Raw genomic sequence first — 18,719 nt, 5'->3', positions numbered from 1 at the left:
CTTACCAGGCAGACACTATAGTCTACCCTGAGCACTTGGTCCACCACCTGTTGCTGATGTGATGCCATGCAACAGATTCCAATCCCTGTTGACGTCATTACATTTTGTAAACAACATGACAGTATCTGAGACGGAAAAGAAAGACAAACTATGGAAACTCAGACTCTGGCTTGATTCATTCAAAGAGAAATGCCTGCAGGTGGTACCAGAAGAGCACAACTCTGTGGATGAGATGATGATGCTGCAGACCACCAACACACAATGCAGAAAGTGTGATGTCCGCCTTTGTTTTACAGACGATAGGGACTGTTTTTAGGACTTTCCCGACCAATGAAAGTCTTCATGACCAATGTCATGAAAAGAAAAAAAGTTTGATCTTGTTTCATATTTTTTATATTTGTAATAGATGACTTCATAAAATATAACTAATGTTTGATTATTATTAATGGTATATACCGTTATGGGGATAAGTAAGCAATCAACCCTGCAAATGAACCCTTAGTTGTTCAGACAACGTAAGAACAAATACAGAAATTATGCTCCCATCAAAGCCCAATGTTGCAATATTACAACATTTCTCTAAAAACATACATACATTTTTTTTTTTAACTCTTCAATTTCTGCATCCAACAACAACATCTGAAATATCAATTTTTATTTTTTTTTAAGGTTTTTCTATATTTGGGTCTTACAGGATTAAAACGTTGGTGTGAAAATGCTGCTGTGTGTCGGTTTGCTCTCACTGCTATTTCAACATTGATTTTGTTGTTGCTGTGTTGTGCAATATCCTTACTGATAAATTGTGTGAAAAAGGAATGTTGCCCTTTCATTCCAGCCCTTTGAGACACTTGTGATTTAGGGCTATATAAATAAACATTGATTGATTCCAACTTATTTGAGTTAAAAAAAATGTACTTGTCATGTATGAGTTGTCACAATTTTAAAATAACGATTTATTTATAACACTCAAGTGTCCGCTGCTTCCAAAACCCCTCATCTCTAATTAAAGAATTTATATTACAGTGGTACCTCGGTTTTCATACACACCACTTTTCATAGGAATGATCATGACCAAAAGTTTTGCTATAATATTTGTGCAAACTGACCCAGTTGTCGTACAGGCAAACATTGCGTGTTTGCCTGCATATCATTATCTGCAATCCAGTGCCCAAACAAAAAAATGCTACATGGTGACTCTGGCTGTGCTTTTTTAATTGAGTATGACTGCAAAATAATCCACCATGGGGAAAAAAATGCTGCAAATGCCAACACTTTAATGAAAAGGGGAGGAACACTATTTAATAATAATAATAAAAAAGAACATATACCAGCTCATCGTTGTATTTGCCAAAAAAGAGTTGTAAATAAAATTGTGAATTTATTCATTTCATTCATCATTTATATGTATTTCACATTGTTTTCTGCATGTAAAACTGTTTTTTGTTTTCATGTTATTATGTTAGGTGTCCACTGGTGGCACTAGAGCAGTGGCTATGTGAGTAAAGATGTAAGGAATCAGGGTTGCGCCATTACAAAGAAATCTTATGTTTTTACTGCTTGTTCACACAGGTAAACTCTTTTGATTCACAGCAGTTTCACACTATTTTTTTATTTCTTGAACCAGTACAGTCATGTTTTTGTTTGTAATTATTTGTAATATTAAATGGGAATTTATGGTTGAGGAATTCACATCAGTCGCATACTTTTGGTCTTGACCTCTGCATGTATGATGAGATTATCGCAGATCTTCAAGATGCAACCTTTTAATTAAATTTGAATAATAGGATATTGAGACTGATTTGGTGGGTATAAAGATTCCTTTTTTATTTATAAATGAAATTGTAAATGGGTATTTGGTGGGTAGATTTTGAAATGTTTTGTATTGTACTGTATTTTGTATATTATATGATGATGTATATTTTAACTGTGGGTCCCTGTCAATAAGCTGTGTGCTTCTAGGGATGACCTTTTTGCAGAACGGACTCTGATATTAACAAAATAAACAATAATGAAATACAAAACTATGTCTCTCTGTAAATAAATAAATAAATAAAAACTTCACAGAACCTTGGATCATTGTCTGGACAATTGTTTGTAGCAGCGAGTAAAAAACGTCCCATCTCATGCCTCAGTGACTACAGGACAGGATAGTTGCTACACTGTTTATGTGTTAACACATGTTTTGTATTTATATTTTGGATGTCTGGAAGGCATTCATTGGATGTTCACTATTTCTTATGGGAAAAATTGTATCGTATGATCTGGTCTTTGTTGGACGAAAACCAAGACACCGTTGTTTGTTCAGATATAGGTATCGATTATTGTGGACTTACTTTCTGTTTCTCCCCAGTGAAGCAGGGCAGAGAAACTGATGAGGATCTGAGAAGGTTTCAAGCTGTCCACATACAGGTAGTAAGTGCCTCTTGCACATGAAGACTGGAACACACACACATACATACAGGGCACACTTATCAGTACGAAGGCGGACAAGGAAAAGAATGAACCACTGGGAGCCACAGGGAGGGAGTGATAGATAAAGTGATAGAGGCTGGGCTTAATGGGAGAAAGGACGGAGGGTGGCGGTGTAGGAGAGTGGAGTAAGTCAGGCGAGATAAACGTGACAAACTAAAACACAAGGAGAGGGGGCAGCAAAGGCGGCTATAAAGGAGACGACAAGGGGGAGATAATGCGTACGTGTCTGCAATGACAAGCAGAAACGCCGCCGTCTGAGCAGATATGCAAACACACACACAGTTGAACCCACTTCACATACACTCACTGACATAAACCTTGAGTTGTGCTGATAGTTGATGTGACTCCCCCTGAGGAAAGACAATAGGGCACTAATGCTAGCGCGGTGGCCTCACTTTCCCCTTTCAGCATGATAATGACCCCAACTCTACAAAAAGTTGGCTTTATCAAAAAAAATAAAAAAGTTTAAAATTTGCATAGAAAGAACCTAGACCTGAATCCAACTGAAAATGCACAGGGTGACCTGACGGTCACAGTTTAACAAGGAAGAATAAGCAAGAGTGTACCTTCAGAAGAGACTTCTGGGCGTGGTGTGGATAAGTTTCCGGGTTATGGAACATTAGCAGGCGACTAGGGGGAGGAAACAACATGAATGCAAAACTTTTTAGAAGGTCCTGTGATCATAATTTGTGTTACCAGAAACATTTAGGAAAGTCTTCTAGTTCCACCCAAGTCTCTGGTAGTATCGGTTTGATTGGTTCCACAATTGTATGTTGCTTTGTAGCACTTTTGGGCACATCTGGAACTAAAGATTGGAAAAAAAAACATGAGAGTCAATTACATTTTTTTTATTTTGCAGGATTTTTTTATGTGAAGCAACCAAATTCCTGAATAACACTTAATAACATTTTATTTGTATAGGTTAAAGCGCAAAAAACTTGGCGAATTAAAAAACTATGTTTTTTCATGTAAGATGTCCTTAAACTGTTGAATGTCACTTTTAACGAGACACTTTATTGTTAGACTCAACTTTTGAGATGCTGCGATAAAATGCCTTTCCTTCAGTGAGTCATAGCAAGTTATACTCAAATCATTATCTTAAATACAGATACTGGAATTGGCCAAACTCCTACATGATGGCAACCGTGTAAGCGCACACATGCACTTCCATACTCCCACTCACTGGCTCCCACTAACTCAAAGCATCTGGAGTAGCCAAGTTATATAGACATATGCCCACAGACACACACATAGATAAAACACACAACACCAGCTCTCTGCGGAGTCTGAACAGAGCAAAGTGAGGTGGTGAGCGAGGGCCGGCATCGCTGATGCTGAGCAATAGTTAGCCGTTCACTCAGCCTGCAGGTGTTACTAAGCAACTAAACGAGGGCAGAGAGAATTGGCTGGCTGTCGTGAGGCATAATTTCAGCGCCATCTTCTTATAAAGTGTCTCGGCCAACTAAAGGAGGCATGGATGGACGCGAGGAAAGTGGGCAATTCAGGTCCTAATAATTACAAACAGTGGAACCTAGGTAGCAGACATTTTTCAAGGTCCATTATTTTATTGTTGTAAAATATTAAAGGTCCCATTTTGTACAATTTATAAGTCTCAGAGGTCCTACGATAGTCTGATAGAAGTGTGTTGGCCAAAATGTAGCCTTGATGCTGTGGTTTAGACTGTTTAAAATTGATAATTGTAGGCCCTACTGCAGGGTTATTCAACTAAATTGTTCTGGGGCTGCATTTCCAGAAATCTCTGGACCAGGTGTGTCTGTAGTGGAGGTTTGTTTTTGCTCTATTTCTTATGTCAGAATTACAATGTTAATGCAAGGATCAGCCATTCCCTAAAGATTCTACTTTGCCAAATGGCTAGTGAATTAAAACACAAGCGACATGTTTTTACACTGGTCCAAGATCCTCTATACAAAAGGAGTGCTCTGCTGTTTTAAGAACTTACTAATGAAAAGCTAGTCAAAGATTGCTGCAAAAATGTTTAAGTTTCTTCCAAGATTTGAAATCAAATCTAGGAACGACCTGATGTCATTCCCGGCCACCAGTTGGATAGCCTTGCCCTACTGGGATTGTAAACATGATGTTTTATGTACAAACCCCGTTTCCATGTGAGTTGGGAGATTGTGTTAGATGTAAATATAAACGGAATACAATGATTTGTAAATCATTTTCAACCCATATTCAGTTGAATATGCTACGAAGACAACATATTTGATGTTCAAACTGATAAACATTTTTTTTGTGTGCAAATAATCATTAACTTTAGAATTTGATGCCAGCAACACGTGACAAAGAAGTTGGGAAAGGTGGCAATAAATACTGATAAAGTTGAGGAATGCTCATCAAACACTTATTTGGAACATCCCACAGGTGAACAGGCAAATTGGGAATAGGTGGGTGCCATGATTGGGTATAAAAGTAGATTCCATGAAATGCTCAGTCATTCACAAACAAGGATGGGGCGAGGGTCACCACTTTGTCAACAAATGCGTGAGCAAATTGTTGAACAGTTTAAGAAAAATCTTTTTCAACCAGCTATTGCAAGGAATTTAGGGATTTCACCATCTACGGTCCGTAATATCATCAAAGGGTTCAGAGAATCTGGAGACATCACTGCACATAAGCAGCTAAGCCCGTGACCTTCGATCCCTCAGGCTGTACGGCATCAACAAGCGACATCAGTGTGTAAAGGATATCACCACATGGGCTCAGGAACACTTCAGAAACCCACTATCAGTAACTACAGTTGGTCGCTAACTCTCCTATTCAAGGCGAAAACCGTTTATCAACAACACCCAGAAACGCCGTCGGCTTCGCTGGGCATGAGCTCATCTAAGATGGAGTGATACAAAGTGGAAAAGTGTTTTGTGGTCTGACGAGTCCACATTTCAAATTGTTTTCGGAAACTGTGGACGTCGTGTCCTCCGGACCAAAGAGGAAAATAACCATCCGGATTGTTATAGGCGCAAAGTTGAAAAGCCAGCATCTGTGATGGTATGGGGGTGTATTAGTGCCCAAGACATGGGTAACTTACACATCTGTGAAGGCGCCTTTAATGCTGATTGGTACATACAAGTTTTGGAGCAACATATGTTGCCATTCAAGCAACGTTACCATGGACGCCCCTGCTTATTTCAGCAAGACAATGCCAAGCCACGTGTTACATCAACGTGGCTTCATAGTAAAAGAGTGCGGGTACTAGACTGGCCTGCCTGTAGTCCAGACCTGTCTCCCATTGAAAATGTGTGGCGCATTATGAAGACTAAAATACCACAACAGAGACCCCCGGACTATTGAACTACTTAAGCTGTACATCAAGCAAGAATGGGAAAGAATTCCACCTGAAAAGCTTGAAAAATGTGTCTCCTCAGTTCCCAAACATTTACTGAGTGTTGTTAAAAGGAAAGGCCATGTAACACAGTGGTGAACATGCCCTTTCCCAACTACTTTGGTGTTGCAGCCATGAAATTCTAAGTTAAATATTATTTGCAAAAAAAAAATAAAGTTTATGAATTTGAACATCAAATATCTTGTCTTTGTAGTGCATTCAATTGAATATGGGTTGAAAAGGATTTGCAAATCATTGTATTCCGTTTATATTTACATCTAACACAATTTCACAACTCATATGGAAACGGGGTTTGTAGCTTTAATGCTGATAAGTTGTGTCTATTTAAGCCTGTCTCTTTGGTGTGTACTTTATCTACTTTTCTTTACATGTACTGTATACTGCAACTCTGAACTTGTCCAACAATACAGTAAATGCAATACAGGGCTTCTGATTTTTTCACATTTACCATAGTGCGTATCACAGCCAGTGCAATGTTGTTGCAATGTTATTTTCCAATAAATAGTTAGCAAATATTACGTGTAGCGCTATTGTGAAAAATGACTCCAGCCTTCCGATATGGCTACCGGCAATGCATTGTGGGATACTTCAGCCAAAAATCCGAAGCCCCATATGCTGTATCACATACAGTACTTTTTCTTTTTTTGTCCTGTCCAGCTACTCAGGCAAATCCTATTGTTGATGTAGATGCCCATATTTGCTGTACAGATTTATTTTACAAAAGAGAAGTGTGGGATACTTCTCTTGTTGCCTTACTTGTATTTGACTTTATTAAATGGATTTATATTATTATTTGGCGCAGCCGGACCGGAGAAAGAGGAAGACAGAGGGGGGAATTGCGGGATACAAAAGGGGGATAAGACAGAGAGACAACAACAAACACAACAATAACAATAAAAAACACAACATCAGAACAACATTAGCATATACGATATGTACAAATATGATACGAAAAGTGATAGCAAAGAAGCAGTTGGTGAAGTAAATATTAATAAGACAGAAATGACAATGAAACTTATTGTACTACAAATGGAGCAATACAAATACCAATAGAAATAGCACTATTGATGATGAATAATAACAATAATTACCTCTATTATCAACAATACAATTGTTTCAAATGGAACAATACATATATGTAATAACTTGAAATACAAAAGAAAGCAGATAAATGGAGGGGAAGAAAGAGAAAGGAACTGTGTTACCTTGTAGATTGTTATAGTAACAATAGGTTAAAGGCCTACTGAAATGAAATTTTCTTATTTAAACGGGGATAGCAGGTCCATTCTATGTGTCATACTTGATCATTTCGCGATATTGCCATATTTTTGCTGAAAGGATTTAGTAGAGAACATCGACGATAAAGTTTGCAACTTTTGATCGCTGATAAAAAAAAAGTCTTGCCTGTACCGGAAGTAGCGTGACGTCACAGGTTGTGGAGCGCCTCACATCTGCACAGTGTTTACAATCATTTCCACCAGCAGCGAGAGCGATTCGGACCGAGAAAGCGACGATTACCCCATTAATTTGAGCGAGGATGAAAGATTATTGGATGAAGAAATTGAGAGTGAAGAATTAGAGTGCAGCGCAGGACGCCAGGATGTATCTTTTTACGCTCTGACCATAACTTAGGTACAAGGGCTCATTGGATTCCACACTTTCTCCTTTTTCTATTGTGGATCACGGATTTGTATTTTAAACCACCACTCCCAACAGGTGTAAAAGAAAGGGCATCTTTATCCTCCTTCAAAATCGCACTAAAAGAACACCTCCAGGCAACTACAACCCTAAACTAACACCCTCCCTTCCACATAATACCTCTTCGGACTATAAATAATCAAATGTAAACAATCAAACAATCAAATGTAGACACATTTTTTACACTTTTTCTTATACTTTCTGATCTCTCTCTATGTCCACTACTTGCTATATATATCCTACCAAGTCAGTCCTACACTGTTTCAATATCCATTTCTCTGATGATGCAATTGTTGATGCTGATTGTTGATGTTAGTGCGTCTGCCTCACAATACGAAGGTCCTAAATAGTCGTCAGTTTAATCCCGGCCTCGGGATCTTTCTGTGTGGAGTTTGCATGTCCTCCCCGTGACTGCGTGGGTTCCCTCCGGGTACTCCGGCTTCCTCCCACCTCCAAAGACATGCACCTGGGGATAGGTTGATTGGCAACACCAAATTGGCCCTAGTGTGTGAATGTAAGTGTGAATGCTGTCTGTGTATCTGTGTTGGCCCTGCGATGAGGTGGCGACTTGTCCAGGGTGTACCCCGCCTTCCGCCCGATTGTAGCTGAGATAGGCTCCAGCGCCCCCCGCGACCCCGAAGGGAATAAGCGGTAGAAAATGGATGGATGGATTGTTGATGTCTGAAGTGTTGATACCAACCAAACCCCCCCCATACCCCACACCCCGGATTGTAAATAATGTAAATAATTTAATGTATATACTCTGATGAGTATCTTATGTGATGACTGTATTATGATGTTAGTATATATTTGATAGTATTTGATTGTATATATCTGTATCATGAATCAGTTTAAGTGGACCCCGACTTAAACAAGTTGAAAAACTTATTTGGGTGTTACCATTTAGTGGTCAATTGTACGGAATATGTACTTCACTGTGCAACCTACTAATAAAAGTTTCAATCAATCAATCAATCAATCAAAACCACCTCGGATACTATATCCTCTTGAAAATGAGAGTCGAGAACGCGAAATGGACATTCACAGTGACTTTTATCTCCACGACAATACATCCGCGAAACACTTTAGCTACGGAGCTAACGTGATAGCATCGTGCTTAACTGCAGATGGAAACAGAAGAAACATGCCCCTGACTGGAAGGATAGACCGAAGATCAACAATACTACTATTACTTCTACTATCAGGAGACACTGAACCAAACCGTGGACCTGTAACCACACGGTTAATGCTGTCCCGCCTGGCGAAACCTAGCAATGCTGTTGCTAACAACGTTATTGAAGCTAACTTAGCTACGGGACCTCGACAGAGCTATGCTAAAAACATTAGCTCTCCACCTACGCCAGCCCTCATCTGCTCATCACCACCCGTGCTCACCTGCGTTCCAGCAATCGACGGCGCGACGGAGGACTTCACCACGATCATCGGTGCGGTCGGCGGCTAGCGTCGGATAGCGTGTTTGCTATCCAACTCAAAGTCCTCCTGGTTGTGTTGCTGTAGCCAGCCGCTAATACACCGATCCCACCTACAGCTTTCTTCTTTGCTGTCTCCATTGTTCATTAAACAAATTGCAAAAGATTCACCAACACAGATGTCCAGAATACTGTGGAATTTTGCAATGAAAACAGACGACTTAAGCTGGCCACCGTGCTGTTCCAAAATGTCTGCTACAATCCGTGACGTCACGCGCAAACGTCATCATACCGAGACGTTTTCAGCCGGATATTTCCCGGGAAATTTAAAATTGCACTTTATAAGTTAACCCGGCCGTATTGGCATGTGTTGCAATGTTAAGATTTCATCATTGATATATAAACTATCAGACTGCGTGGTCGGTACTAGTGGGTTTCAGTAGGCCTTTAAGCTTTATCAGTGTGCCGTATGTTATCCAGTTTCCCCTAGGGCAGACCTGGGCATTCTGCGGCCCGCGGGCCGCATCCGGCCCTTTGTGCGTCCCTGTCCGGCCCGCGTGAGGCCAATTATAAATTACAAAATACATTTTAAAAAGTATCTATGTCGAGTGTGCAATACAACGGTGCTGCTTTTGTTTTGAAAATCGTTATTTGTATTACTTCCGTGTGGACGTATGCGTGTGCGTGATTGTGAGTGAATCTGAACACTGCAATCACAAATTACAAAATAAAGTTGAAAAAACATCTATGTCGTGCGCGCAATACAACTGTGCTGCTTTTATTTTGAAAAGTATTATTTATGGGCGTGTGTCCGTGTGTAACCTGCGAGTGAAGGTGCACATGCAGCGACAAGTGATGCACGGTTTACACCCGAGACGCTAAAAAGAGAAAAGTTGATGACGAATGGCGTGTTTTCAACAAGACATGGACTGCCAAGCAACGTTCCCTTTAAGGTGCGTGCCTGCGCAATTGCGCACTGCTCAAGCGTCCGCTGCGCGCAGCAAATATATGCCGCGCACCAAATCAAATCCCATCTGAATTCTAAACAAAATAAACATATTTATTCTATGTAATTTTGCAATGCAACTTTGAGTGACAGTGACAACAAGCGGCCCTAACGGTGTTCGTCAACACCGTTCAATTATTGTAACGTCTATCGAGATGCTTCGAGGACAGGAATTATATCGATCACTTTATTGAGCAAAACTGTTTATATGCGGACATAACCACACCAAAAACATGAATAAAACACTTCTATCTCGAAAAACTAGTCATTTTCTGCCGTACAAACCAGGCCAAAACCAACTTGTCGTCTGTCACCAACACGCATACGACCACTGGTGCGTTTATGGCCACACAAAAAGTCGGACAACTCAAACACCACACAAAGTTACACTATGACTCCTCAGTCATACGTGTGCTTATTTTACTGTCATTTATTATTAATGTTAATTTATTTATATTAGTCATGGAATGCTGTTACACACACTATGTTGAAGTATTACTATTATTATTAATATTATTATTATTATTTATCTTACGGTATATATCAAAAATAATATTGAGCAAAATTTAATTGAAATATTGTCGATGTGGCCCTCCAGCAGTGCTCGGGTTGCTCATGCGGCCCCCGGTAAAAATTAATTGCCCACCCCTGCCCTAGGGGAACAACATTAATATGTGTTTGATGAAACGCATGAGTGTAGGTATGCATATGTGCTTGTATATGTACGGTATGTGCAGTGTTGGGACTAACGCATTACTAAGTAACGCGTTACTGTAACGCTGTTAGTTTCGGCGGTAACTAGTAATCTAACGCGTTATTTTTTATATGCAGTAACTCAGTTACCGTTACTGCATGATGCGTTACTGCGTTATTTTACGTTATTTTTTATGTAGGATCGGCTAGAAACAGAAGATCTGAGTGTGTTTTATTGGAGCGCTCCGGTGGAAAATAAGAGGCGTGCTTTCTGTGGGTGGGGGAAAGCACGCCTCCCCGCAGAGCCGTACTTCGGGGCTAACAACCTTCACTTTACCCGGAAGAGGGTCTTTACCGCTGAGGGTGAATGACGAGACCGGCGGTTTGTTGCAACTTTGTGACTTTATTGCACGCAGCCATCCAGCAAGCTAGAACACCTGCACGCACTCACTGTCGCCGCTCCCTCACCTCTCTCGCCCACTCACTCACTGACGTCACTCACCTCACATGTTGTCATATCTTAAAGGGCCGCACACACACACATACGCTACTCTCATAATAACTAACAAGACATCACGGTGAAGCCAGAAGTCGAGTTTTACATGGAGACATTCTCAATACTTTTCTTTTGTCGAGCACAAAGAAAATAACATTTTAGTTAAATGTAAGTTGTGTCTTGGATCAAAGATCCTATCTACTTAGAGTTAAAGTTAAAGTGCCATTATGTTGCAGCTATTTAAAACAGTTTTGTCAATTTTTTCTGGCCTGAAATAAATTGGCCCTTTGAAACATATCTTTGTCTTTGTGTGTTGTATGTAGACCACATTGTTTGTGTGTTGTATGTAGACCACATTGCTTTCTGAGTTCAGTGATGCAAATGCATGTCAAGTTGATCAACAGATTGTATTATTCTCCAGTGCAATAACAGTACTGAAATGAAGGCTAAAAGGGCATTAATGGGAGCCTTAAAAAAAAGGGGGAAAAAAGAAGTAACTAAATAGTTACTTTTCACAGTAACGCATTACTTTTTGGTGTAAGTAACTGAGTTAGTAACTGAGTTACTTTTGAAATAAAGTAACTCGTAATTGTAACTAGTTACTGGTTTTCAGTAACTAACCCAACACTGGGTATGTGTATATGTATGTTTGTACAGTGAATGTGCGGGTGGATGTACAGTATGTACCGTGAGTGTGTATGTATGTTTTGTATTTGTGTATGTATGTGGGAGCGTAGGTACCTATGTATGTGCTTGAGTACCTTTGTATGCGCGTATGTATGTATTAATGTGTGTATATATGTATGTATAATTGTGTGTATGTGAGTAGGTACAGTATGTAGTTTTGTATGTACAATATATTTGTCTCCCAGTGTGTGCGGGAACCAAAGTATGGCCCAAACCACCAAGAGAGCCCAACCCAAAACAGAAGGTGCGGCGCCCAGGGAAAAAGCCAGGCTTGCCAGCGACAGGAACCCCAGGCAGGGCCAGCAGCAGGCTATAGACAGCCAGCACCCAAGCCAGCGAGGGACCCCACCCCATGCAGGCAGAAAGGCGGGACGCCCCGAAGTCGGAAAAGAAGAACGCCCCCGCCCCACCAACAACCGGGCCCCCACTAGCCCCAAACCCAGACGACGGCATGACACCAGGCGTGAAAGACGGCGTGGCAGAGCGCATGGGCAGGCCCGTGCCGACACCCGACAAACTAACCAACACGACAACAAACCAGAACAAAGCCAGCAAGTACGCCATCCCCGACAACCACCACGTGCACGCGATGCCACAATTAAATGGTAAATGGTAAATGGGTTATACTTGTATAGCGCTTTTCTACCTTTTTAAGGAACTCAAAGCGCTTCGACACTATTTCCACATTCACCCATTCACACACACATTCACACACTGATGGCGGGAGCTGCCATGCAACGCCCTAACCAGGACCCATCAGGAGCAAGGGTGAAGTGTCTTGCTCGAGGACACAACGGACGTGACTAGGATGGTAGAAGGTGGGGATTGAACCAGTAACCCTCAGATTGCTGGCATAGCCACTCTCCCAACTTCGCCATGCCGTCCCCTTTGGCCCACACTATAAACAAACAGCAGCAGAAACAACGGCTGCAATACCCCAGACAACCAGCACCACTCGATCAAATCAAAGTGATCAAAAAACCGCGACCTACAACCACACGCCAACAGGACCATGGACACCAGACAGTGCCAGCTCGCCAGTGAGCTCAAACGCTGTATCACATACAACATAACATACGTGTGGTACAGGAGGACACAAACATAGCTTAGCTATAGGAGCTGCAATGCACTCACTTTTAACAGCAACTATTATGATCATTTAGCCTATTTGCAGAAGAAAAACCCAATTGTCAAACACACCACTGATTGATATTTAGCAAAGTTTCTATAGCTCAAGACACGTAGTAAAGCCTTTTTCTCTTTTACAATTGTTCTTTGTTAAGTGGTGGGTGTCAACATGGAGCATGCTTAACTAGCTGCGGTGGTACCGTGTTCATGAGGATGGAAGGTTGTTTTATTTTTCCCTTAATGATGCCAAAACTTCAAAAGAGACCATTTGAGCGCCTCTTCTCTCAAAAGTAGAGCAAACAAAAGATGATGGATTTTTCTCACTTTCACTTTGAGTGCCCATAAAAAGGTTCTAGGTAGACATATCCCCCATAAACTAGCATCCTCGGCAGTAGACAGTGGTTTTTGGTTTATTTTCTTTGTCAGTGTTTGTATAATAGGGGCCTCAAAAATATGTAGGTTCATTCCTGCTCATTTGTCCTACTAAGAGTGTTTAACAAGTGAGGTTTCTTTTAACTTAACTGGTAGCCACTGAGGCGTTCCTTAAAAAAACGAGTCTTTTGTTTCATCATTGCTTGAGTGCAGTACAGTAGCGTGTACCAGTAGGGTTGACTTCCTCGTCCTTCTTCTTGTCCTCTGCAGCAACCTAAAGGGACAGAAACGAAGCAAAAAGTGAGGCATGTATGAACAGGGAGTTGGTGACACAGTCAAACTATCAAAGGCACACCCCAGAGACGCGCCTTTCCCAGAGACCCCTACAAGAGGCGGGCCTCCAGAGACACCCCTCCACTGGCCATTCAATGACAGCTGTGGGGGTGCGCCATCATCACTGATCACCACAGGACACCAGACAGGGTTTGATGTGACAAGGGCTTCTTCTCCCCTGCTGCTAAAAAAAACTGCATGGGAATAGCAGCGCTAATTTACTCTGGCTATCACTAACAAATGAGAAGTTATTAGTTTGTTGTTTAGCATGTTAATTCTATTCGAGGGAGGAAATAATCAACTGCTGCGAATTCATTGTTATTTGCCTGACAAATAATTACATTTACGTAATTAGTCAAAAATAAATCCCATCATGTTGTACCTGGCGGGAGATGATTGGAAAGTGTTGGGATTGTGTTGTTACATTGCAGTAAGGTGGTGCACCCATATTAGCCAAATAACTTTCCTTTTGATGTCAATTGTTCCTCCTGGAGGAGCAAGCCTGGTACCAGTTTACTTTGAAAAATCCCCGGCAAGACTGATGAATCAGTGTGTTTGTGTGAGTCACGCCTCATTCAAATAAGCAGAACGGGAAAGAAGCATCGTGATTAGGAGACACACTCAACTTCCCTTATTTACTTTCTCCTACAGTGCGTTTCTATGCGTCCACGACTCCAAATTAAGCATAGTAAGTGCTGTCCGCTCACATCAGACATTCTCTTTAAATAGATGGCTTGTCTTACGTGATTCATCTTACATGCCAGACTCCTAGGATTTTAATCTGTAGCATTTTTGATTAGAAAGCTATTTTTTGTGACCAAATCACGGTCATGGGCTGAAAACTGGAGAGGGTATTTCTTTAATCCCAGACTTCATGGAGCTTTATTAAGTGACAGCGGAGTTAAGTCTCTTCTCACTGAGTGACTTCTTCTATGTTACTTTTTTCACCGAGGTATTTTTTCAATTTGTGATTTTGCTGTCAAAACTTCACCTTTTAGGGACTACAAACAGTTTGGATCAGATATCAAAAATCAGTCTACTAAGCTCAAAACCACAGAAGACCATTGGTGGTTAAGCACATTCCAAGAATAGTAAAGGTTAAGGCAGAATGCTTGCATAAGGGCCCTAATTCTTTAAACCACATTAAACTGGGAAGGGAGAAAAAAACCCATTGGGGGTATTAGGAACATCATGTGACACCACCATCTTTTCTTTTTCTAATCCTGGGGGCTCAGCGCAGATGTTGATTCTGTTGGCAAGAGTTGACTGAAACAGAGGGAGGGGTCAACAAACGCCTTGTCACATGAACTCCAGCGTGCACATACACACAGCAGCACACGTATGATGGCACACACTCGCCCACACACATTAATCAGCAACTCAGCTCTTGCCCTGGTCTAACCTCGCTATAACATAACTGGTCCTGGTTACATAAGAGGGCAATTAATATGAACTCTATTTCCCTCTGTATACTAAAAGTGAAGTGTAATAATGAAGCCGTTCTCAGGAGACGTAGACACTGATGGCTCACTATCTAATTGCACTGCTTTTTTCTTCCTTCCTTGAGCGCAATTGCGTGACCTCTACCCGCACGAGACCCACCGCAACCACCTAACACACCAGAGATTCTATTTTCACATTGTTTCTTGCTGTACTGCTTTTCCCTATATTTCATTCCCTATTCTTTCTCATTAGTCATTGTGCTCGCCTCCTTATTCCTGGCTCTCTTTGCTCTTCGCTCCGTTGCTGCTGCTTCTGTTGCCAAACCCAGCGCCCTCATCTCCCGTCTCTTGCTTGTTTAGCGCAAATGTGCCCCCAGTCACTAGTGGCCTGGCTGGGGGACAACATAAGTGACTTTGAGATGGGGGATGGCAGCCTTGTTGTCACTGACATACACAGCTAGCCTCATGACTGCATACTTACGCAAGGGCAAGGACTGCAAGAAGCGGGAATATATACCATTGTTTTTTCTAAAAAACAACACTCTTCAAACCAGTGTTGGAAATAATGTTGTGAGAATATGTTTCAAGTAACAGGTCATTTAATGGATTTACTATTTCAAACGTTACAATGCTGTTTATGTTACCGACAGTGATATGTGGCACATTATTATGCACTGATCTGATACGGCTTGTAAATGTAGGTACAGGAGGACATATTTTTTTCTGATTGTCCTTCTTTTGGAGGTATGAGAGGTGACAGAAACCATACTTGCCAACCTTGAGACCTCCGAATTCGGGAGATTGGGGGGGTGGGGAGTGGGCGGGGTCGGGGGGGCGGGGTTAGGGGGGAGGAGTATATTTATAGCTAGAATTCACTGAAATTAAAGTATTTCTTATATATATATATATATATATACATATATATATATATACATATACATATATATATATATATACATATATATATACATTTACTGTACTATATGTATATAGTACAGTAAACATTAATGAAAACACAGTTGTTCTACTAACTGTACTGTACTTGCTGCTTACTTAAAAAAAAAATAACACTTACCTTTCATTATTTGAGTAGCTTTTGTTCTGACATGTATTATGGGGCGGCATGGCGTAGTGGGTAGAGCGCCCGTGTCAGAAACCTGAGGGTTGCAGGTTCGCTCCCCGCCTCTTACCATGCCGTTGTGTCCTTGGGCAGGACACTTCACCCTTGCCCCCGGTGCCACTCACACCGGTGAATGAATGTTGAATGAATGACAGGTGCTGGTCGGAGGGGCCGTAGGCGCAAATTGGCAGCCACGCTTCCGCCAGTCTACCCCAGGGCAGCTGTGGCTACGAAAGTAGTTTACCATCACCAGGTGTGAATGAATGATGGGTTTTTAACATGTAAAGCGACTTTGGGTACTTAGAAAAGCGCTATATAAATCCCAGGTATTATTATTATTATTGTAATAATCCCAGGAATGTAGGCTCATACGACTTCTTTGTTTGTCTTGTCTTTATTGCACAAGATGTAATTCAACCACACAACAGCTCCAATGTGTGTCTATCCCTTTCCCCGGCAAAACTCAAACACCCACTTCCTATTAACAACATCACTTCCCTATCTTTCCCGGAAGTCCCGCCCCCCAGCCAAAGTCATTGGCTAATACCCGTAGCCAGTCGCTACAGTATTAACGTGCCGGCTGGAATAAACACACGCTGAGAAATAGCTCCGTGCCTGCCTACTTTATGGGTTATAGATAAATCTATGGATAACGGAGACATATATAATAGTCTCCTATAAGGCCGGAAATCGGGAGATTTTCGGGAGAATTATTGTCCCGGGAGATTTTCGGGAGAGGCACTGAAATTCGGGAGTCTCCCGGAAAATTCGGGAGGGTTGGCAAGTATGACAGAAACACAAATCTTTACATAACTTTTAAAATAACAATAATACATGATTTCTTAATATCTATTTCTAAACATATTTAAACTGCATTCTTGTTGGTTGTGTATTTTATTCACACACTCAGGCTCTAATAGTAAAATATACTTCTAGTTGCCAAAAGTAATACAAACCCTCCTTTATCGCTGTTAATTGGTTCTGTGAAGTATGAATGATTAATTATATAGAGTATTTTCATAGCTAGAGCATTATAAAAACTATTTTGACCGTGAATGCATTAACATTAAGGAAGCCCGCCAGACATTAAATAACACCATTTTTGGTTTTGGTTTACAGACCATTTCTAGTCTTGCACCCATCACTGCTAATCATGCTTTCCCTCCCTCTCTTGTCGATGGTGCTTTTTTAAGGTGGTCAAGTCTGGGGATCAACAACATTAAAGATTTATACATTGACAACACTTTAGCCTCTTCAGCAACTGTGTAATACATTTTCACTCTCTAAACACAATTTTTTTTAGATATCTAAAGATCTGCAGTTTTGTGCATAATACATACTTGCCCTAGGTTTCCAGATTTACCAGCTTTAGATGTGTTTTTTTAAAAGGATCTATTACACGTGTTTATAACCAAATTTTTAATTTATGCCCCGAGTCTCTGAATTCAAATAAGTCACTTTGGGAGGGGGATTGAAGCAGTGGTGTGCCGTCAGGGCCAGCAAGGCCTTCTCTGCTGGCCTAACATAACCAGAAATCATGATCATAATTAAAGATAAAATTATTTAATTTACTTTCCCTAAATATCTAAAAGTATTCATAGTCTCTTCATGTCATATTATGCTCCTTCCAGTGCTGTTGTTTTTAGTTTTAGTTTGTATCCAATTAGAATTTAGCTAGCTTATGTTGCCATGCTGTACCAAATCTGCCAGAGGCCTTCAGAATCAACAATGCGGGCATCCGTGCACTGTAAGTGAACGGGGACATACAGTTGATAGACAGTCGCGATAGCCATTTAGATCACGAGTTGTCAGTAAGGCCTTCCAGCTGGCCTCACGTTGAATGAGATGTTTACGCGTCCTGTGATTGGATACTCATTAGGACCGTTAGCGGATGAATTTGAGAACACAGAGTTGATAGACAGTTGCGATAGCCAATCAGATAACAAGTTGTTGACAGTAGCCTATCCAAGTAGCCTGATGTTAACGAGACTGTGATTGGATACTCATTTGTCATTCCAAAGTGAGTATCCATTCACAAGTTTCAATTTTGCAGGAAGCAGGAAGTGTTGCGCCGTAGCCAGACCGGGATAGCAGAGAAGGAGAACAAAACGTTGATTAGGTGACAGATATATATTTGCAAGGCCATTTTCAAGAAGGATATTTAAAGAGAAACTACATCTTGTGAGACGATGTCGGCCAACCCCGGAAGCTAGCTCAGCTGTTCTGGAGATGAAATGCTCGCCATTTCCACTCGAATAAGCCGACGACGAGGGGTACCACTGGCTTATAAGGCGTCGAATAGCTCCTACTAATTGTGAGTTCAAATATTTTATTTTTTCACTTTTAATGTTTTTTGCAATTTTAATTTTGACAGTACCACATAAGATATGTTTTAATTGCTGATACGTTTTAATTGATTTTTAAATGCACCAGAAAATAACCTGTTTTGTATACTGTTGATGTGATTCAATGCTCAGT

At 41.0% G+C, this 18,719-nt stretch overlaps 1 protein-coding gene across 5 annotated transcripts in view; it reads right to left on the bottom strand.

Annotated features, from left to right (window-relative positions):
* Positions 1-18,719, bottom strand: part of adgb (androglobin) — a 148,064-nt gene that overhangs the window by 102,223 nt on the left and 27,122 nt on the right. For 4 of the 5 annotated variants that reach the window (XM_062044596.1, XM_062044595.1, XM_062044594.1 and 1 more), the window contains exons 14-18: positions 13,575-13,620; positions 3,169-3,277; positions 3,039-3,102; positions 2,790-2,822; positions 2,334-2,436 (exon numbers count right to left, since the gene is read on the bottom strand). In XM_062044596.1, coding sequence (XP_061900580.1) covers positions 2,334-2,436; positions 2,790-2,822; positions 3,039-3,102; positions 3,169-3,277; positions 13,575-13,620 — 355 coding nt within the window. The remainder of the gene's footprint in view (positions 1-2,333; positions 2,437-2,789; positions 2,823-3,038; positions 3,103-3,168; positions 3,278-13,574; positions 13,621-18,719) is intronic. The other variant, XM_062044597.1, reaches the window with a different exon arrangement.

The sequence above is a fragment of the Entelurus aequoreus genome, linkage group LG04 (genome assembly GCF_033978785.1).
Source record: "Entelurus aequoreus isolate RoL-2023_Sb linkage group LG04, RoL_Eaeq_v1.1, whole genome shotgun sequence".
Taxonomy (NCBI): Eukaryota; Metazoa; Chordata; class Actinopteri; order Syngnathiformes; family Syngnathidae; genus Entelurus; species Entelurus aequoreus.
Note: the sequence above shows the minus strand (reverse complement) of the source record. Positions and strands in the feature narration are given on the sequence as shown.